Source organism: Oculina patagonica, chromosome 14, assembly GCF_052425735.1.
Source record: "Oculina patagonica isolate OP01 chromosome 14, crgOcupat, whole genome shotgun sequence".
In the NCBI taxonomy this organism is placed as follows: domain Eukaryota; kingdom Metazoa; phylum Cnidaria; class Anthozoa; order Scleractinia; family Oculinidae; genus Oculina; species Oculina patagonica.
In genome coordinates this window covers 9,618,339-9,640,646 of record NC_135771.1, presented here as the reverse complement: position 1 = coordinate 9,640,646, position 22,308 = coordinate 9,618,339, and the positions used below count along the sequence as shown (strand labels likewise).

At 36.0% G+C, this 22,308-nt stretch overlaps 1 protein-coding gene and 1 pseudogene across 2 annotated transcripts; both read left to right on the top strand.

Moving 5' to 3' along the window:
- The first annotated feature begins 709 nt into the window (after nt 1-709).
- Nucleotides 710-19,363, top strand: LOC144638516 (putative glycoprotein hormone G-protein coupled receptor; annotated as a pseudogene). Its single transcript, XR_013567961.1, has 7 exons — nt 710-1,265; nt 8,731-8,877; nt 15,412-15,533; nt 16,214-16,424; nt 16,867-16,938; nt 17,224-18,584; nt 18,884-19,363. The product of XR_013567961.1 is annotated as a putative glycoprotein hormone G-protein coupled receptor (transcript).
- A 1,615-nt stretch (nt 19,364-20,978) lies between these two features.
- On the top strand, nt 20,979-22,213 carry LOC144638527 (trace amine-associated receptor 2-like). Its single transcript, XM_078497719.1, has one exon. The coding sequence runs from the start codon at nt 21,305-21,307 to the stop codon at nt 22,124-22,126; it is 822 nt and encodes a 273-aa protein (XP_078353845.1). The 5' UTR covers nt 20,979-21,304; the 3' UTR covers nt 22,127-22,213.
- Nucleotides 22,214-22,308: the final 95 nt, after the last annotated feature.

Genomic DNA, 22,308 nt, shown 5'->3' with positions numbered 1-22,308 from the left:
GGGGCAATATAAACCCTTTATTTCTATGTCTTTGTATTTAAAAGGGTCATTAGCGACAGTAATTTAAAACTGAAAGAAGAATTGCGACATCCTGTTCTCGGTCTTGGAAACATTAACGTATTTTACCGCAGTGACGTTTGATATTGAAAAATTAAAGCAAAATTAGGATCCGCTGCACTTGGATGTGTCGTTGAGTATATATTTGAGTAAGAAGCATGCATATAGTTTATGTCTCTTTATCAATATAAGTGATACTGATAAAACTAAGTTCCCGTTGTATGGATTTTCTATTGCGAAAATGTTTTCATATTCTCTGTTGTAAATTTAGCATATAAACTGCGAAACACAAGTTGAAGATGAATTAAGATGTTAATTTGAAAAATGCCTTTTATTTGTACAGCAAAATTTTTTATTTAACAATGCGTGTATTTATTATTTTTTGACCGTATGTAACATTTCCTAGTTTCCCTTTTATAGGATTATCACAAACCGCCTATAATTTAACAGGACATAGTTTAATCTAAAGACGTGCTTTCCAGCGAGTATCTTGATTTTCGGTGTGTCCGTACGCACTTTATTTATGAGGCTTATTTCCTCTCAGGTTAACAAACAAACGGATGCAGAAGACAAGTTGACACAATGACCGACAATATGAATTAGTTAATAGAATAACGTTGGAGAAAACCGTCATTACACAAAGCGAGTGTCTTCCTTTCTGTTGGTGGTACGTGACAAGATTTTTGCAGGTGACATTCCAGTCCTTTATTTCGCGAAATTATCAATTTTTGGCTATTTTAAGGGGCACTGTAACGAGTTTCACTTCAATAATTTAAGAGCGTAAAGACGTATGGAAATCTACAAATACTGGTCCAATTTTCTTCGAAGTTTATCTGCCAGTGTACTGAAACTTTAAACTTGTGATATTTATGTGATGCCATCAGGAACTTCTGATCTCAACTTGAAAAAGTCTGGCTGTTTTTTTTTTTTTTTTTTTTTTTTTTTCAAATTTTGCCCTTGTGGCCTGGAAAACAGCTAAAAAACTTGAAACGGCTCGCATCTTCCTTCAACACAATTTGCTTTATATCTTCACCTTGATGTTCTAGATGCATTTCGTGTACGAGCAAGGGAACTTTGCCAATTTTAGCTAAAGAGCAGAAAAATCTCCGTGACAGTGTCCCCTCAACACACAAGAAGCCGGGCTAACTAGGAAAGCTGTCTGGCATCAAGACATTATTCAGTTTGAAGAACAACGCAATAGATGAAAGGTACTTAGTGCGAATTTTCAATCTGTATTCTTATTTCGTGTTTACATGATTTATTTGACAGGTTTCAGATTTTGAAAACTGAAAAATATTTAAGACAGAGAAGTATTTTAAAGGGTAACTTTTGTTGCATTGCTTTTTGGAAGAAGGCTCGTGATTTTGAAAACCGTTCTTATAATAACTATCTCGTTGATTAAATGTAACATGGCGAATTGAATTAACTGTCGCGGGGTCCCGAAATGAGGCAACACTAGCTTAATGGCCTGCCGGGTCGTTTCATGCAAGCTTAAAATTATTCCTATCGATGTCAAAGACATTTTAGTGGGATTATGTTCCTCTATAGATTGCATCTAATCTTTTGGTTTTTAATTTCTCCATAAGCCGACTATAGAGTGGTTTTGTAGAACTACTGAAAAATGTCTTTCGTATTTGACGTTGCTTTGAAATTTAGCTAAGTTTAGACAAGTATATAATGACTATTCATTTCCTTTACTAATCTCTTGTCTCAGCTTGCCAAAAAAAGTAAACCCCTGAAGATCTGATCTCAATATCGCATCTAATTATTATCTAACTTTTTCAGCTATCTGCGATTTCTGACATCGGCAAATTGTTGTCAGGCCAAGAATAGACGTAACTTGTTTTACCGAAGTTTAATTTAAAAACCTCTTTTTACGTTTGTTAGTTCGCGTAAATTAAACGTTTTGCTTGCCCCAGGTTGGCTAACATTTTGCATTCTCATGCATATCAGCGGGGGTAAATGATGCTACTTTGGCTCTCGGCGTTTTTGCTTTGAAACTGATTTTCACAATTTAGTCCCCTGTTTTATCTTAAGATATCCTGTCGCAATTGAGGGATTAGTAAATTGACATTTATTTTTACACTGTTTCTTAAAATTTGTCTTTTATGTAATAATGAAATTCATTTTTCTTATTGTACCGGCCGCCGTGAACCGCCTCGGTAATGAATTGTATGTAACAATTGTATACCTAGTACATGCTTATGTGTATAAAGCTGTGAAAACAATACTTTTTGTCGCACTGTTATTGCATTTTCACAGTTGTGTTTATGCTAGCCTCCTGTCAAGAAAGACATGTTATTTTTTTTTCAGTATTGAGTGGTTTTAAATTATTGTCTTTCTTGTTTGGTTGCCAAATCAAATCTTCTCGTTTATAAGGTTTTGTTATACTCCACACTCGAAATGTAAAACCAGACCGCAGTGACCTGTTTTACTGACCTCCATTGAAAGATGATTTTGAAAACGCAAAGGTAGTCTTTACTCCAAGCAAAAATCATCAATGCTAGATTTGGGCGATCTTGTTGAATTCCGACTGATAACTCGAACCTCCCGCTAACTTGAAACTCTTTCATAACCTCGCAGGTAATTTTCTTCATTTTAACTTTAACTTTTTTTTACCCTCGATAATTCGAAACTTTTTCGATTCCATTTAAAGGTTCTAGCTATCTAGCTATCGGGATTCTACTGTATTTTTGCCAGATACTTGGTCAAAATTCTTTGCAGTGAAAAGGAAAGCTGAAACTTAAAAAATAATGAAATTCGATCTCACCATTTTCCGTTGAGCAAGGCTAAACTGAATACTAAAATTTTACAAAATTTGAAAGACCTACATCGCGGTTGTGTTTTTTTTTTCTAAATTTCGTCGTTTATTATTATATTCCTCAATTATTTTTTTTTCCCCCCCCCTTTTTTTTTTTTTTTTCTCCCCCTTTCCTTTTTTTTTTTTTTTTTTTTTCCCCCCCCCCTTTTCCTTTTTCCCCCTCCCGCCCCTCCCCTCCCTCTATGGCCCCTTACACTCTCTCGGCCCGCCCAACCCTTTTTCACGCCCCGAGGGTGTCCGCTTACGAGAGCTTCACTGTATATGCATTCTTGTTCCTTTTTCTTTGTTATTACTTCCCCCTTTGTCCAATAATTATTGTAAACTATCATTTGAACGTTCCTCTATTCTAAGGTTATGCCGTTCATTAACGGCAGCGAGTGTCATAAAACAAGTGTAAAAAAATATGTTATACCTTAGCCAGTCTACAAACGAGTTATTGGATGATTTTCGTGGAAAGTTCTATCGTAGAGAATTAGCATTTTCGTGAGGGTTAATATATAATTATATATCCAGATGCAAATCGTATGTCAAAAAAACTTTTAAAGTTAATTTACTATTGTGTCTTTAGTTTTTGCAAACGTTTTTTAAAATAGATGAGAGCCATATTTGGTTTCAGTTATCTTTTGGTATTGGCCTCTGGTCAAAAAGGACCTTCTTTGAAATAAAAATCAGTAACGTTTGTTCGGAAAATGCTCTTTTAGTATTGACGACGTTGGCTAGTAACAGATTTTTAGCGAGGACCGCAGTTTACGTTTTATTATTTTCGTGTTAGAAATCAGGTTGTCACGTTGGTGTTAATTGGAATTTTCGTCCAAGTAAAAAAATATAATTTTTTTTGGTTACTTGATATGCGCAAAAGTAAATAAATTCCAGGCGATTATTTAAAAGATTTCTCGGCTATAGGTAAGAAATAGTCTCCCTGTAGCTTTCCTAAAGTTGGCAGTCTTATTTGCTTGTCTGTTCAGCGAAAATGGCGTATTTACTTTTCCTTGACAAGTTTTCATTTTTAAGAGCCATCAACTCAAGTAATTTCTTTTTGACACTTGACAAGTTGTTCCTTGACAACCTGTTTTGTTCAAAAAGTAGCATGTCAGCTCTACAACAGAGACAATTGTGTATGGAACAAGGGAAGAACAGAAATTTCTCAAAGGGCAAGTTTTAAGGAAAACTATTCTTTGTGTATTGTTTTTCATCGTCAGTCGGACAATGTAATTTGAAGAGGAAAACACCATTACTTTCTTCAGGTGGGAAAGCAAATTTCTTATCAGTACAAATTAACGCGCGATAGAAATCCAGAAAATGTAAATGTAAAGTGCCAGATATTGCTTTACTTTCCCAAACGTAAGCCACATTAACAAATTATCCAAGGGAAGTTAGTTTGAAGAATATAAACATCCTTAAACGTGACAAACAGACTCATATACTATACGTATGGTATATTTTCAGTCACATTTACATTCATTTAATTAAATATTCAGTCGTCTGCAAAATTTACGCGGATTTTTTTAGGTGTTTACTGTTGTCCGGTATCTTGGCAAATGCTCAAGAAAATTACTTTTTAAAGAAAAATGTTCAGCGTTAGATTCCCAGTCATTATATTTTCCTATCAAAATGAAGTGGCCTTCTATTCAGGACCATTATATAGACAATATATGTAAGTCGAAGGAAAACTGCTATGTATTTCATATTTTTGTCATTATGTGGGTAGTGAGTGGACATAGACAACGCTATGATGACGTCATAACATGGCCAAACTTAACCCTTAATATGCTAAGTCCAGATTATTCCGGGATTTGAAGGAAAGGCCATTCAACCACTTATGACGTCACCAATTTACACGACAGCAGATATACCCGTACGTCAAAAAAAAAATAAAATGCTAAAACAGCCAATATAACCGTACTTAATCATGGTCTCCTTTCCAGGGTTTTCCATTGATTGAGATCAAAACTTTTCAGGCCAGTAGAAGGGCCGCACAGAGTAAAAGATAGAGAGAATAAGAAAGCAGAGAAAAGCGAAAAGAAAAGAGCAAAGAAAAAAAAGCGGAACGATTTAGCAGTCCAAATTTTGGCTTATGCGCATGCGCAAAGTAAAATGTTGTACATTTTACATGGAAATTGCATCAAAACCCTACTGCAGTGTCAGAAAGTGCATTTCTAGCAACGTTTAGAGAAATTTAGGACCGTATAGCCAAGAAAATTGACTAACGGTTAAAAAAACCTTTTTTTGGAGAAATTTCACCCTATAAAAGGGTTAATCACTGGCATTCGCTCGTAATTCTTTACCCTGTTTCACCACTTTGATAACAGCATGAAATTAGACATTTACGGAAAATTAAAGTTGCCTAACAATTAAAGGAGCCTAACAAATTTTAGATTGGATTTACAATGTTCGTTAAGGTGAATAAAGATAGATTTATGCTATCGTACGTAAAGTTGATGTAAAGTTACGCTTTACGCTGGGGAGTAAAGTTTGCGTAAAGTTACCTTTACTAAACCAAACGGAAAGCTGTTGTAAAGTCTGCGTAAAGATGTATGATATTTAGGCCGTTTTGTTACGCTGCACGTATGTACGTGTTTATAAATTGCACTAACAAAATAACATAATTTATATCGAACCAGAACAACCAACCGCCTGGCATGGTTACTTTTAACACAAACATGAATCAAAATCACAATATATCATTAAAAAGTCAAAAAATTTAAAAAGCTAGAATGACAAAAAAAGAGCAATATTTATGATAAAAGGGAACAAATACGTTTAAAAGCTAAAATGACGGAAATAAAAAATAATAAAAAAAGTCACACATAATTATGTATCATAAAAAAGTCAAAGAATTTATTAAGTCAAGGCAGAAGTAAATATGTCAAGGATAAAAAGGCAATAATTATTTACAACTTATTTATGTCCATTCTTAAACATAACACAGCTCATTTACTTCTTTTTCATGTGAATGCTCCAGGGCAGAAATTTTATTGTTTTAGCATTACCCAATTTAAGCTTAAGCATAACACACTGGCCACTTTTTTGTATAAAACACATACAATGCACATCACTATAATTGATTTATTTATTGAAGATTTTAATTGAAAAAAAAATTCAGCAAAAAACTGAGCACACGCTCCGAGAGCTGTCTTTCAATCATTAGCATAACCCAGCGGCTGTCTATTGCCAAAACACACGATCCGATTGGGTACACAGGTACCTTAGCTTCTATGGATCGCTTTACGGCTTTTGGAGAGCGCGCTCAGTTTTCCCTGAATATTTTCAACAAATTCTTCACATCCTCAGGTCAGGAAATGGTCAGGGAAAAATAAAATTCTTCAAGGTCAGGGAAAAGTCAGGGAATTGTATTCCGAGCCAGGGAAAATTGTCAATTTAATTTCCCCTGACCCTTTATATACTGTTCACATGCGAGGGCTTACTTGTAAACTGAGCGTTTCTAACTTAACTGACTTATAGACTGATAAGTCAATACGGTTCCAAAGAATACGGTAATTAAGATATTAAACAATACAAGAAGAAAGAAATTAATTTCCAAGAATAGTTTTTAATTCTATGCCTTGAAAAAGACTTTTCTCGAAGACAAGTTTATTCAGTTCATACAAATCAAAAGCACTTATGAAAGGGTTTGTACCTGACCTCGTTTCGAAACAGAGGCAAACTTGGAATCGGCGTATAAAAGATATTTAGCCAGAGGCTTTCTGTGCGAGACCGCATGAAGGGTATTCAAAATTAAGTAAATACTACCGGTGTTACCAATTGAAGTTCTATTATAATTCAAATATGAACTTGACGCTGACATTATTCATAACATAATGGATGTAGTAATGGATTGAGAAATACCAATTTGTCAGATAGTAGGTTTTTGTTGCACAGTGAAGTTTTCAATTCTACGAAACATTCAAATTCTGGGAAGCATCGCAGCATTCATGCAAGGTTGGTGTGGTCGAATAAGGATATTGTTAGGGGCAATTTCTTGAATGTGTTATTGACAAAGATATCTCTCAAAACATTAGAAATAACATATTTACACGTAAAAATCCTGATTTTGCGAGGATTTTCTGTTCTAAAAGTTTAAACTTAGTCTAAAACGTATGAAAATAATTTACATGAAAAACTGGTTAAGGCATTTTTTTCTTTAATGTGTAAACCAGAAGTAAGCATTTACAGCAAAAAATGAAACAATGCCGGCAAAGATATGAATTCACTTGCAAATCTGTTTACACTATTGTTAAAGAAAGGAAAACCAGCACCATCCGAGAAAAGATTTCGCGATGCTTTTTTACTGATACGATGGCTTTTTGAAATTCTAACTGTTTCGTTATAGGAAATTTTAAATGCGCTATTTGATAAAATGGAGCTGTTTTAATTGACGTATAGCATGCAATTCAATAAAGTTCCCAAGAAAATGTCTTACAAGTAATTTAGATATATTTCATTAATATGGGTAATTTTAAAAAAATAGTTCCTTTTTTTATGCCTGTAACAAGACTATTGTCAAAGGCTAATAACTACTTAGGTCACTCTAGTTGCCTTAATATACATCGATGTATATCTCTAACTAGTCATTGACTTTCGTTTTAAGCGGTTTTAAGGCCCTGCAAGATCATTCTTTGAAGGTATTTTTAACCATAATAATAGAAGTGAAGTGCCCTGTCAAATTGATTCATATTTCATATTTCTGTGGTTCATATTTCTATTTGGCTTGACTGATTTTTTAAGTCATTATTCGAGTACCGTTTTTGGTATGTATTCACGTGAGTAAAATTTATGGATAAAAGTCAATTTCCCGCAGGTGAACTCCATGTAACCTCATCGCAGGATTCCTTTTATCGTCATAAACTAAAAAGAATAAATACATAAAAAGTGGCGAAGTTTGAAATTAAAAATCCAGACGCTCCCAGCTTATTAGGCCTCGTTAAAAGTCGAATGATCGTTAAATAAAGTGATTTGCATTTTGTCGCCAAAGTTTGCTTAAGGAAGAAGAAAAAGTATGTTTTGAGGTCACGCGTCTGTGTTGACCAAAAGTAAAAAAAACCTGAAACCTGCACGTATTTTTAATTAAAAACTATCGCACTGTTGCAAAATAATATAATTTTATTTAGCAATTTTGATATCTTTCCATTTACATTCTACATTATCCTTTCGTGAGGTAGAGCCAATTATACAATATGCTCGAAAAATCCTGTAATAAAATTTCAGCACGATGTTAATTTTTTTCATTGTGTAAGTAAGATTGCCGGGGGCAATATAAACCCTTTCTTTTTATGGCTTTGTATTTAGAAGGGTCATTAGTGATAGTAATTTAAAACTGAAAGAAGTATTGCAGCATCTTGTTCTTGGTTTTGCGAACATTAGCTAGTTGTTTCGCAGAGACATTCAATATTGGAAAATTAAAACAAATTTCGGATCCGCTGGACTTGAATATGTCGTTGAGTATATATTTGAGTAAGAAGCATGCATATAATTTATGTCTTTTTTATCGACTAAGCGAAATTTACACTGATAAAGACTGAGTTCCCATTGTATGAATTTTCTATTGCTAAAATGTTTTCATATTCTCTGTTGTAAATTTAGCATATAAACTGCGAAACACAAGTTGAAGATGAATTAAGATGTTAATTTGGAAAATGCCTGTTATTTGAACAGCAATTTCTTATTTAACACTGCGTGTATTTATTATCTTTTGACCGCACGTTAAATTTCCAAGTTTCCTTTTTACAGGATTATCACAAACCGCCTATAAATTAAAATGACATAGTTTAATCTAAAGACGTGCTTTCCAGCCAGTATCTTTGATTTTCTGTGCGTTTGTACGCACTTTATTTATAAGGTTTATTTCCTCTTAGATTAACAAGCAAACGGATGCAGAAGACAAGTTGACACAATGACGGACAATTTGAATTAGTTAATAGAATAACGTTGGAGAGGAACCGTCATTACCTAAATCGACCATCTTCCATTTCTGTTGGTGGTACATAGCAAGATTTTTGCAGGTGACATTCCAGGTGCTTTACTTCGCACTATTATCTTTTTTTTTTTTTTTTTTTTTTGCTATTTAAAGGGACACTCACGAGTTTCATTTCAATAATTTTAGAGCCTAAAGACGTATAGAAATTTACAAATAGTGGTTCAGTTTTGTTCGACGTTATTATGCCAGTATAGTGAAGCTATAAACTAGTGATATTTATGTCATGCCATCAGGAACTTTTGATCTCAACTTGAAAAAGTCAGGATGGTTTTTTCAAGTTCTGCCTTTGTGGCCTGGAAAACAGCAAAAAAAAAAAAAACTTACAAGGGCTCTTATCTTCGTTTAACACAATCTGCTTTTTTTTAACCTTGATGTTCTAGCTACATTTCGTGTAAGAGCAAGATGACGTTTCCTATTTAAGCACTTTTTTCTGAAAAGCAGAAACATTCCGGTGACAGTAACCCTTTATCACACGAGAAAGCGAACTAGAAAAGTCGTCTGGCAGAATGACATTGAAGAGTTTCAAGATCAAAGCAATATGTAGATGAAAGGTACTTAATGCAAATTTTCAATCTGTATTCGTATTTCGTGTTTTCATGATTTATTTGACAGGTTTCAGCTTTTGAAAACTGAAAAATATTTAAGACAGAGAAATATTTTTAAGGGTGACTTTTGTTGCATTACTTCTTGGAGGAAGCCTCGTGATTTTGAAACCGATGCTATAACGATTCTCTTGTTAATGAAAGGTAATATGGCGAGTTGAATTTACTGTCGCGGGGTCCCGAAATGAGCCAACGTAATATAATAACACTAACTTAATGGCCTGCCGGGTCGTTTCATGCAGGTTTGATTATTACTATTGATGTCAAAGACATTTTAGTGGGATTATGTTCCTCTATAGATTGCATCTAATCTTTGGTGTTTTAATTTTTCCATAAGCCGACTATAGAGTGGTTTTGAAGAACTACTGAAAAACGTCTTTCGTAAATGACGTCGCTTTGAAATTTAGCTAAGTTTAGACGTCAAGTATATAATGACTATTCATTTCCTTTACTAATCTCTTGTCTCAGCTTGCCAAAACAAAGTAAACCCCTGAAGATCTGATCTCAGTATCGCATCTAATTATTATCGAACTTTTTCAGGTATCTGCGATTTCTGACATCGGCAAATTGTTCTCGGGCCAAGAAAAGGTGACACTTGTTTTAACGAAGTTTAATTTAAAAACCCTTTTTTACGTTTGTTAGTTTGCGTAAATTAAACATTTTGCTTGCCCCAGGTCGGTTAACGTTTTGCATTCTCGATTCAGCGAGACTAGTGGATGCTACTTTAATTGTTGGCGTTTTCGCCTTGGAACTGATTTTTAACAATCCTAAAAAGATTTTTTCAAACCACACTACCATATCTTTGGGTATCCTGGCGTAAGTGAGGGGCTAGTAAATTGACGTTAACTTTAACACTGTGTCTCGTCTTTTATGTAATTGTGAAATTCATTTTTCTTACCGGCCGCCGTGAACCGCCTCGGTAATGAATTGTATGTAACAATTGTATACAAAATGCATGCTAATGTCTATAAAGCTGTGAAAACAATACTTTCTGTCGCACTGTTATTGCATTTTCACAGTTGTGTTTATGCTATAACCTCCTGTCAAGAAAGACATGTTATTTTTTTTCAGTATTGAGTAGTTTTAAATTATTGTCTTTCTTGTTTGGTTGCCAAAACAAATCTTCTCGTTGAAAAGGTTTTGTTACACTCGAAATGTAAAACCATACCGCAGTGGTCTGCTTTACTGACTTCCCTTGAAAGATCATTTTGAAAACGTAAAGGTAGGCGTTACTCTGAGCAAAAATCACAAATGCTGATTTGGGCGATATTGTTGAATCCCGATAACTCGAACCTCCCGCTAACTCGAAATGATCTTTTCAATAGCCCTTCAGGTAATTTTCTTCATTTTAACCTTTATCGATTCCATTTTAAGGTTATAGTTATCGGGATTCTACTGTATTACTATACGTGAAAACTCTTTCCAGTGAAAATGAAAGGTGTCTATTGAAAAATAACAAAATTCGATCTCAACGTTTTCTGTTTCGCAAGGCTAAACCGAATACTAAAATTTTACAAAATTTGAAGGAGCTACATTGCAGTTGAATTTTTTTTTTAAGCTCGTCGTTTGTTATTCTACGTCTTCCTAAATTATATGCACTCTTGTTCCTTTTTCCCTTGTAATTATTACTTCCCCTTTATTGTTTACAATAATTATTGTAAACTATCGTTTGAAGGTTCCCCTATTTTAAGGTAATGCTGTTTATCAACGGCAGGGAGTGTCACAAAACAAGTTGAAAGTAGAATTATTAAAAATAATACCTAGCTTCTACAAACAAGTTATTGGAGAATTTTTATGGAAAGTTCGATCGTAGAGAATTAGCATTTTGGCGAGGGCTAATATATAATTATATATGCAGATGCGAATCGTTTGTCAAAAAAGCTTTTAAAGTCTGTTTGTACTATTATTGCGTCTTTAGTTTTTGCAAACGTTTTTAAAAATAGATGAGAACCATATTTGGTTTCGGTTATCTTTTAGCATTGGCCTCTAGTAAAAAAAAGGAACCACTTTTGGGCTGTTCCGAAAACGCGGAGTGCGGAGTGCGGAGTCCGAAAATGCGGAGTCTGTAAAAAAATTAAAAAATAAAATAAAATAAAAATAAAATAAAAAAAGTGTGATAAAAAAATTAAAATAAAATGAAAAATATATAAGTATTAAACTAAATATTAAAAAAATAATACACATTTTTGCACAGCTTCGCCCGAAACAGTGAAGCGGATCGTTCAGACCGCGGCCATTTCTTTCTTCAAAAATGACTGCAGTTCACGTTTCACGAAATATTAACAAACAGTATTTCCAATTTTTTGGAATCACTACTCGTAAACTTCAAATAACTTTACTTTCTTTTTTACCAAAGAGCCTAAAGCCATGTTGCTTCGCCTGGCTTTCCACGAATACACAGTAAACTCTCTAAAAGAACCATCAGCAACGTGGCACTTTTCAACAAGTTTACGAGTAGTGATTCCAAAAAATTGGAAATACTGTTTGTTAATATTTCGTGAAACGTGAACTGCAGTCATTTTTGAAGAAAGAAATGGCCGCGGTCTGAAGGAAATCACTTCGAAGCATTGCTTCAGACCATGTGGAGACAGCTGATGACATATTACACCACGTTAGATTGCTTGCGGTTAGCTCTTTTAATGGGGTTGGGATTTCTATCCAAAAAAATCACGATCCTGGCAGCTGGTCGTCGGTGGCATAGTGGGGATGAATCCCGCTTGTTAAACCGACGACCGGGGTTCGATTCTTCTTGGTGTCAACTTTTTTTAACTTAAAAAAGGTTAAGTGTGATGTTTACTTCATGTATGAAAAAACAAGAAATCTCACATGGTCAGAAGCAATGCTTGGTAATGCTTTCCCGGTCTGAACGATCCGCTTCACTGCTTCGGGCGAAGCTGTGCAAAAATGTGTATTATTTTTTTAATATTTAGTTTAATATTTATATATTTTTCATTTTATTTTAATTTTTTTATCACACTTTTTTTATTTTATTTTTATTTTATTTTTTTTTTTATTTTTTTACAGACTCCGCATTTTCGGACTCCGCACTCCGCACTCCGCACTCCGCACTCCGCGTTTTCGGAACAGCCCCACTTTTGATTAAAAATCAGTAATATTAATGACGTTGTATTTCAAGTTGGATATTTACAGAAATTTAGCCGGGGCCGCAGTTTACGTTTTATTATTGAAGTGTTAAAAATCAGGTTGTCACGCTAGTTTTAATTATTATTTTCTACTAAGTAAAAAGATATCATTTTTTGTGGTTATTAATATGTACATAAGAAGTTTATTTCCAGACTATTTTTTATAAGGTTTATAGGGTATAGGTAAGAAATGGTTTCCCTGCAGCTTTCCTTATTATTATTAAGCTGGCAGTCTTATTTGCTTGTCTGTTCGACGAAAATGACATATTTACTTTTCCTTGGCAAGTTTTCATTCTTAAAAGCTATCAACTCAAGTAATTTCTTTTTGAAACTTGACAGTTTGTTCCTTGACAACCTGTTTTGTACAAAAAGTAGCATGTCAGCTCTACAACAGAGACAATTGTGTATGGAACAAAGGAAGAACAAAAACTTCTCAAAGGGCAAGTTTTAAGGAAAACTATTCTTTGTGTATTGTTTTTCATCGTCAGTCGGACAATGTAATTTGAGGACGAAAACACCATTAATTTTTTCAGGTTGGAAAGCAAATTTTTTATCAGGTACAAATGAACGCGCGATAGAAATCCAGAAAATCTATATTTGGAAGTGCCAGATATTGCTTTACTTCCCCAAACGTAAGCCACATTAACAAATTATCTAAGGGAAGTTAAATTGGAGAATATAAACATCCTAAAATGTGTCAAACAGTCTCAAGCCAGCATGAATGGTATATTTTCAGTCACATTTACATTCATTTCATTAAATATTCAATTGTCTTCAAAATTTACGCGGAGTTTTTAGGTGTTTACTATTGTTAAGTATCTTGGCAATTGCTCAAGAAAATTACTTTTTAAAGAAAAATGTTCAACGTTACATTCCCAGACATAATATCTCTAGTCATAGTATTTCTCGAAACTAAGTGCATGACCACTATAGACAACATTTTTTTTTTTATTTTTTTTTTCTATTAAAATGAAGTGGCGTCCTGTTGAGGAACATAATATAGACAATATGTAAGTCGAAGAAAAAAATAAAACAAAAATAGATGTTTTAGTATTGGCCTCTGCTAAAAAAAGAACCTACTTTTGATTAAAATCATTACCTTTTTTCGAAAAGTGCTCTTTTAGTATTGACGACGTTGTTTATTAAACTTGGCTTTTAACAGAAATTTAGCGAGGACTGCAGTTTATACGTTTTATTATTGAAGTGTTAGAAATCATGATCAGGTTTTCACATTTGTGCTAATTATAATAATTTCTACGAAGTAAAAATATATAAACTTTTGTGATTGCATATTATGCACACAAGCAGATAAATTCCAGGCGATTATTTATAAGATTTTTGGGATATGAGGTACGGAATAGTTTCCGTGTAGCTTTCCTAATGCTGGCAGTCTTATTTGCTTGTCTGTTCAGCGAAAATGACATGTTTACTTTTTCTTGACAAGTCCTCATTTTTAAAAGCCATCAACTCAAGTAATTTCCTTTTGAGACTTGACAAGTTGTTCCTTGACAACCTGTTTTGTTCAAAGACGGTAGCATGTCAGCTCTACAACAGAGACAATTGTGTATGGAACAAAGGAAGAACAGAAATTTCTCAAAGAGCAAGTTCTTGTGTATAGTTTTTCATCGTCAGTCGGACGACGTAATTTGAGGAGGAAAACACCATTAGTTTTTTTCAGGTGGGAAAGCAAATTTATAACAGGTGCAACTTAACGCGCGATAGAAATCCAGAAAGTAACTTAATTTTTAAGTGTAAGATATCGCCTTTCTTCCCCAAAAGTTATCCACATTAACAAATTAGTTTGGAGAATACAAACATCCTAAAACGTGACACACAGACTCGAACCAGCACGTATATATGGTATATTTTTAGTCACATTTACATTCATTTAATTAAATATTCAGTTGTCTGCAAAATCGACACGAAGTTTTTTAGGTGTTAACTGTTGTTAGGTATATTGGCAAATGCTCAAGATAATGCTTTTTTAAAACAAATGTTCAACGTTACATTCCCAGTCATAATATTTTCCTATCGAATTGAAGTGGCCTCCTATTTAGGACAGAAGTATAGACAACTTGTAAGTCGAAGGAAAACTGCTATGTATTTTATAACTTTGTCATTGTGTGAGTGTTGAGTGCACATAGACAACGCTATGATGACGTCATAACATGGCCAAACTAAATCACTGGCATTCGCTCGTAATTCCTTACTCCGAATCACCGCTTTAATTTGCCCGTGCTTCGACTTTACACTGTTGCCTATGTACTGTTGTATATGTAGGCAATACGCCACGTATTTCTATGTTTTATCGGATCAATAAATCATGTAGGATGTTGAAAGAACCAGGAGCTAGAGAAGAGAATGCGAATTGACATGATATATCAGACGTCTTTCGATTTCCAAATACCGAACACTAACTCGTCCCCAGTTATCTTCATTTAGCACGCGGCAAAGGGAGAGAAGCTAGCGCATGAGGTGGGGGAGCAGAGGATGATGGGAGCGTTTCTCTCTACCCATCTCACCTTGCGCTCCCTTTCTCGATACCCATCTCTCCCCTGCGCTGCCCTTATGAAGACGACTGCGGACGAGTCAGCCTAAAACATAGTCAAAACACGATGTTCGAAAATATTAACCAAATTTCAAGTGGTATATGCAAAGATTGCTGTTTGGTGTCAAGTTTGCTCTGACTTATTCGGTATTTGAGCTCACTGTTTGCGGTAAAGCTCTTTTCAAAATGTTTTCCTTCAGCAAAATCTTGCCACGCTGCCAGTTAGCTAAATAAACATATCATCATACTTTTTTTGTTTCTTTCAGCCTCGTCATGTTGCACACCGGAAATATAATACAAGCCGTCTTCCTCATTGTTGCAAACGTCATAGACATATAGATCACCTGATTTAAAATCCTTGAAGATTCATGGGAATTTTTATATCCAGGTATTTATTTAGAGCATTATAGTTCGACATATATATACCCATATAATTGCGGTGTAAAATTCATTAATAATTCATATCAATCAAACTTTATTTAGAGAGGATGACACATTTAGTTATAAAACTATCAACCTTGTGGTCCTTTTTAAAAAAAATTAATACAATTATTAAAAACCCTAATTAAAAAGCGATGGATCCAGTGAAAAGGCAGTATTCAGGTCACATGAATGCGCTGTAAATCCCAATACAGAATAGATATTCTGTAATTTTTAATAAATAGGCATTTTGTATTTTTGATACAAAATGGGACCGACTGATTACATCAATTTACTGTAATGAAGCTTTAAAACAAAAAAAAAACTTACATATAAATTCCACAAGTCCGATACAATATTTGGGTCCGATCTGTATTAGATATTCTCTCTTCAGCTTGTTTAGAAGAGATTTTTTAAAGCATATACATGCGATGATGATGCCGAAACGTCGACTGATTACGATTATTTCTGCTTGTTTCTGTGAAAACACATTATTGATCAATTAGGTTTCAGAAATTAATCAGTACAAACTCAAACTTCTTTTCCAGTGTATTTCCCGTTATTTGCAACGTTCTGTTATTTCTTAGCAGTTTTTTTTTTTACTATCGACCGTTAATTGCTCTACTTTTGTATCTTTATTTTCTACAGAAGGCGCGTGGTTATAATTCTCCTCGCATTTCTTTCCTTGGTCAGCTTTCTCACGCCTTCATACTCAGTATCTGTCACGGACATGTGTGTCACTCCAGTGTGCAAGTGCTCACTTGATCTTGTGTATAACATGACGATCACTTGTCACACCAACGATGTGAAAAACGATCTTGCTACGTTTCATAAGGAAGCCAGAGCTAACGTCCGCATTGTAAGTAACTAATTACAACCAATCGAAAATTAAAAAAAAATAGGAAAAGGCGTAAATTAAATTGTGAAGTTTGAAAGGAAAGTGTGGAAACTTGCTTGAAATGTCACAACTAGAAATCTGTCGTTAAACCAGACCCAGTAACCCAGATCTCATTTTCACAGTGAAAAAAAAAAAAGAAAAAAAATCAGTTCCCATTTTACCCCTTTAGGCCATCTGATAGAGTTACGAGCGTAACATACGAGATCGTTTACCATTGTACTCTTCCGATTCATTAGATGAAACCACTTATGCCACAATGGTATAAGCCCTATTTTGCTAACAACAAACAGGAGCTCCAACAACAAACTTACTGTAAAAATGGCGCCCGTCAAATCATGGCACGGATAATAGAGTAATATAACAAAAATAATTTGTTTAATTTCGATTCTTGTCTGCTCTTTAGGTCTGTCGTAGATCATAATACAACAATCATTCCAAGAGACACGTTTAGCCAGTTTTCAAATTTGAAATTCCTGTAAGTATCAGAGACACTAGCTTGAATGCAGCCTGACATTTAATTGTTTGTCACTGACTTTAATTTGTTCATTGATTTTTAGACGTCTTGGCTAGTTCTTAATATAAGCTTTCATCAGTTATAAAACACAGTTGTTAACACAAACGTTATTTGTAAAAACGTAGCGCAAGCCTTGCGCGCATGACCAAAGAAACGTTACTCTGTGAATCTTTTACTACTCGTATTCTATTATTTGAGCGCAACCTGTTGGTATTTTCTTATATTTTATTTTGTTTTAATCTAAAGGGAACTCAAACTAAAGAACTTAAAGTTATGGAAAGGAAATCTTTCACGGGAGCTTCCTTCCCTTGAGGCGATTTCAATCGTGGCAGATGACACTTTTATTCTACCCGAGAACATCCTCCAAGCGCCTAACCTTCAAAACATTACTGGCGTCACGTGGAGTACAGCCTGTACCAACTGCACACTTCTGAAAAATAAAACTCATGTAAACGTCACGCGGTTTAGCAAAGGATTGTATGACATATATCCTGAGTCACGCTGTCGTGGTTCACGCTACGTTGTAGGTAATGCGTCACGCAATTTTGCCAAACATGGGTTCTTACCAGTCTGCGATAAAACATGTTTTGCTTCCGAGATGACTTTGATCCCAATGCATCGATGTTGGGACAGCGCCAACTCAGTTCTTTATGCTGAGTATATTTTGGCACCATTGATAATCATCTTGAACTTGACGGTATTTGTGACTACAGTGACAACAAAGAATCTCAGGAAACTCCCATCAATGCTGTTGGTAGCAAATCTGGCCATGAGTGACTTCTTCGTTGGTGTGTATTCCCTTGCAATCACTTCGTCGCGTCACGCCATGTCGTATCAACGCTTTGTTACAGTGATGGATAATCTCTGTCCAGCTCTCGGCTTTGTGTGGGTTCTTGGGCAATTTATGGCAGCCTTGTCGTCCTTTTTGTTGACTACTGAGAGATACGTAGCAATTATTTTCTCCATGAGACCAAGCATTTCTTTTACAACAAAGACCTGCTTGTACAGTGTATTAGTCTGTTGGACAATAGCAGTATTGATGGCATCACTTCCACTCTTCAGTGTAGGAACTTACACCACTACAACGTTCTGTATTCCGATACAACCTGCTAAAGGAATTCCTCACTCGTTTGCCTACAGCACCAGTCTTGTTGCCATTGGAGTTATCCTGTATATCATTACATTGCCTATGTACCTCCATATTTTTCTTCATGTCAGGAAATCTGGACATCAAATGGGTATCAAAAGAGATGGAAAGCTTGCGAAGAAGATTTCCATCTTGGTTGTTAGCAATTTAATTTTTTTCCTTCTACCAATTTTTATAGGTCTTCTGTGGCTATTCACTCGAAGCCTTTAACAGCATTTCTTTGTCGACTAGGGAAATTGTGGTTGGCTCATTAACGACTATTTGCTTCAGCATCAATTCCTTTCTTAATCCTCTTCTTTATGCGTTCAGGGACAGAAGATTTCGATTGACAATCAAACAACGATATTACCGCCTTCTACACCCCAATACAACATTTGTGCAACACATTGCTTATAGGTCGGGGGTCGACACAAGGTCTCAATTAGAAGATGTGAAAAATGAATAGTATAGTTGATAGAAGGTAGAAAAAGCCGGTAAGTCTGTGTCCGAGCCATGAGGCTCATCGCCGAGCTTATCCCGGTTTCCGTGCATAGCGACTGGGAGTATTGCCCCCCCCTGGTGGGATGCTGTCCATCGCGGGTTCCCCCCACAGTACGTAATTCGCCGGTCCCATTTATACCCTGGGTGGGGGGTCTGTGAGGTAAAGTGTCTTGCCCAAGACACAACGCAGCGCCCCGGCCAGGCCTCGACCCGGCCGTTCGACTCGGGTCGGCGCGCTAACCATTAGGCCACCGCGCCTCCCACAATAGTTGATAGAAGCTTTCATGAAATCCTTCTGAGGGAAGAGTGTGGTTAAAGGTCGACATGTCAGTCTTGCTTTGGTTAGGCAGGGTGAGGCGCCAAAATCGAATATCGAATTTACCGGTTAGAACGGTTGCGTTGCCAGCAAAACTCAATAGGCATCTATTCACAGCCGGCTGGTAGTTCTATTGGGAGAGCGCCAGACTAGGAATCCTGCCGTCCTGGGGCCTTGAAACAAATAAAGGGAAAGTTTAATAGTGTACCTAGCTACAACTGGCCCGTAATGGGAGGTCTCAAAGAAGCAGTGATGTCGCCAAAAACTCGCTACAAGTGAATATCCTCAGTTAAATGGGTCTTCGCTATTACTAGCTAGCGTAAAAAGTTTTTTCATTGATTTGTATTGTTTGACATTGATTGACTGATCAATTAATTGATTATCATTCTCACTGGAGTAACGAGTCTCTTAGGGCCTGATTACATGAGCCGGGCTGGCTCGGTTTGCCGGATGACTTTCGCCCGGTTTACATGAGCCCGGTTTGCCGGATGACTTTCGCCCGGTTTTAGCATAAAGATCAGAGCACGAATGATCTTAATCACCTTTTTCCGGCAATAAATATTTGGTGGTTAATTTTTGCACTTTGCATCTGGATGGGTTCTTTCCTCTCATCCTTTTGGGAGTTGCATTGATTTTTTCGTCGATATTGTGCTCAGAGGATTTTGCTGGCCCGCTTGCCGGGCTGGCCCGGTGACGCGATTACATGGAAATTTCTCCCGGCATCGCGATCCGGGATCTCGGCTACCGGGCTGGCCCGGTTGTCAGTAATCGTGACGTTGATTTTTGTTGCGTTTTACAGACGTTCCGAGATCTCGGCCCGGCCAGCCCGGCTCATGTAATCGGCCCTTAATTGTACGCTCACAAAAGGTTGCCTTGACAGGGAAGTCGTTGACAGTTTTCCAAACTAGACACTAAGAAATAAAGAAATGATCGTAAACGGAGTAAAGAACGTATTAAAGTTATCTTGCTTTAGTATTAGAAACATAACATATAAATATATTGGCGTGTTGTCGTAAGTATATAGGTATCATATATTGGCTTACCAAACCCAAGCTCAATTTCACTTTACAGTGGATATAATTCACTTGAAGCGGAAATATATGCCTGTCAGAAATTAGCTTGCACCAGGCAATAAAAGCCCATTTCTAGTAAACTTATCAAAATCCCGACCCTTTAAGGTGAAAGTTGTCTCACCCCGAGTGAATCGAAATGAAGGCCATATTAGAAGTGGATTTTGGCAGACGCTCTCCCCCCTTGTTTGCAATATTTGCCTCATTAGCATATATAAGTGCTTCACTTTCTGGTCGAGCTACAATTCTGAATATTGAAAGTACATGGCGCGATTAACTTTCGCGTATGGGCTAATTAGCGCTTTTGCCACCCAGACATTTTCAGTTTTTGAACGCTTATACCTCCTTAAATATTGCACACAAAGAGCTAAACATTTCGCCGATTGTTAAGTTTTACAAGCTCTTTAAATATCTGGAATCAGTTTGTATATAGCATGGTGCCTTCTCTAAACAAAGACGTATGTAAAGAATGGCCCTATTCTTAAAACTCAAACTCTTTTTAAACGCTGTGTGGAAAGAGGCAGGTGGTCGTGTATACAAGTTTTTCTGGTCACGTTGACCTTGACAAGTTATACTTGATGACGTGCACGGCAAATATGTTCCTTGATGGTTGCCTCACTAAAAAGCTTCCGTGTCAATTCTCAATAATGACTTCCTCGCTAGAAATTATTCTTTAAACTCGAAATTAAAGCTGAAAAAATGTAATCGTTGGCTCTTATAATTAAAACGACACAGCAGCAGCTCCAAGATATAGATTTTAACACGTTGTGGCAAAAAAACTGTTGTATTTCATCAATTTAAGCTTTGCAACTGATCTATAATTTTAAAACGATCATCTGGAAACAACAAATATTGCAATCTATTTTTACCGTTTTCCATTTAAATGAGCAAGCTAGCTCATTTGGAATAAATTACTGGAACTTTTCGATTTACAACTACAACTTAGGTTTTATTTCGAAAAAATCGATGAACAAGGCATCTTGTTTAAAATAAGGCTAGCACAAGGAGAGAATTTTGTATTTAACCGAATCAATGAAGATAAGGAACTTTCGAGAGCGTCTTTATTTTTAAAACCTTACTTAATTGACACCTGGCTATTCAAGCATATAAACAAGGTCATTTTCGTTAAAAGCTCCAACGCATTAATGCCAAAAATACAATTGCTACTACTGATCTACGACATTATCAGATTTGATCACAAAGAAATAGAGGACGAAACAAGATCAAAAATAAGGCGGACAGTTATAAACACGAGTATCAGTTTATTCACTGAAGAAGGAAAGAGATAGTTTATGCACAGATCCATGCAAAACAATGTTACAAAAGGATGGTAACTTCACTGTTAATGGTTCTTCCTGTTTTCATCTTCCCGATCCAAACTTCGATCAAGCCTCTGAACGTTACACCGTGAACCTGATAACAGCCATTATCAATATCGTGACTGCCCCACTCGCCGTAATAGTCAACGTATTGGTTGTCACTGCTATCTTTGGCTCTTCCCGTCTGCGGACGCCTTCCAATCTGTTAATAGCCAGTTTAGCGCTATCTGACGTTCTTGTCGGCCTCACGGCGCAACCAGGTTATATAAGCTACCGGCTCATGGAAAACCAGCGACGTTCAGTTCCTTGTTTTGTGATGGTCGTTTATGGATCTGCCTTCTACGTTTGCTTTGGAGTGTCTTTCATGACTTTAAGCGCTGTGAGCTATGAACGTTTCGTGGCGGTTAGGTACCACGAATGTTTTACTACGAGGCGCGTTGTAAAGTATATGCTAAGCATATGGACTGTGAACATTTTTCTGGCTGCTTTGCAATGGGCAAAAATAAACCAAGCAGCGAGAGGCTCCCATCTCATCCTTTGGCTGATTTGTCTTCTTGGGTCTGGAGCAACTCAGATTGGTGTTGTATTCATTGTTCGACGCAACCATCGACAGCTTCAAGTGGAACTTCAAGCCTCGCAAAATCTACAGAGGCACAGAGAAGCCAAGCTTGCAAAAAGCATCGCTGTCATCGTTGGAATTTATTTAATTTTGAACTTTCCCGTGCTGTTTGTGACTTTTTATCACCAGATATTGAGACTTGACTTGCAAACGTACAACCACTACAGCTGGTCTGAGACTTTGGCTTTTCTTAATTAGTGCTCAAACCCCGTCATTTGTTGTTGGAAAAATAGACAAATTCGTCAAAAAGTCAAATATATCTTGAAGAGATTGAGAGGACTAGGACATTAACATTCTAATATTGTTATGTTTTAGTTAGCTAGGTGCGCTTTTGCTCTTTTGTGCGCAATATATTTTAATTTTTTTTTTTTCTTTTTTTC

What these genes read in the sequence shown, in the direction of transcription:
- LOC144638527 (XM_078497719.1), top strand. Translation starts at nt 21,305, where the DNA reads ATGTTACAAAAGGATGGTAACTTCACTGTTAATGGTTCTTCCTGTTTT.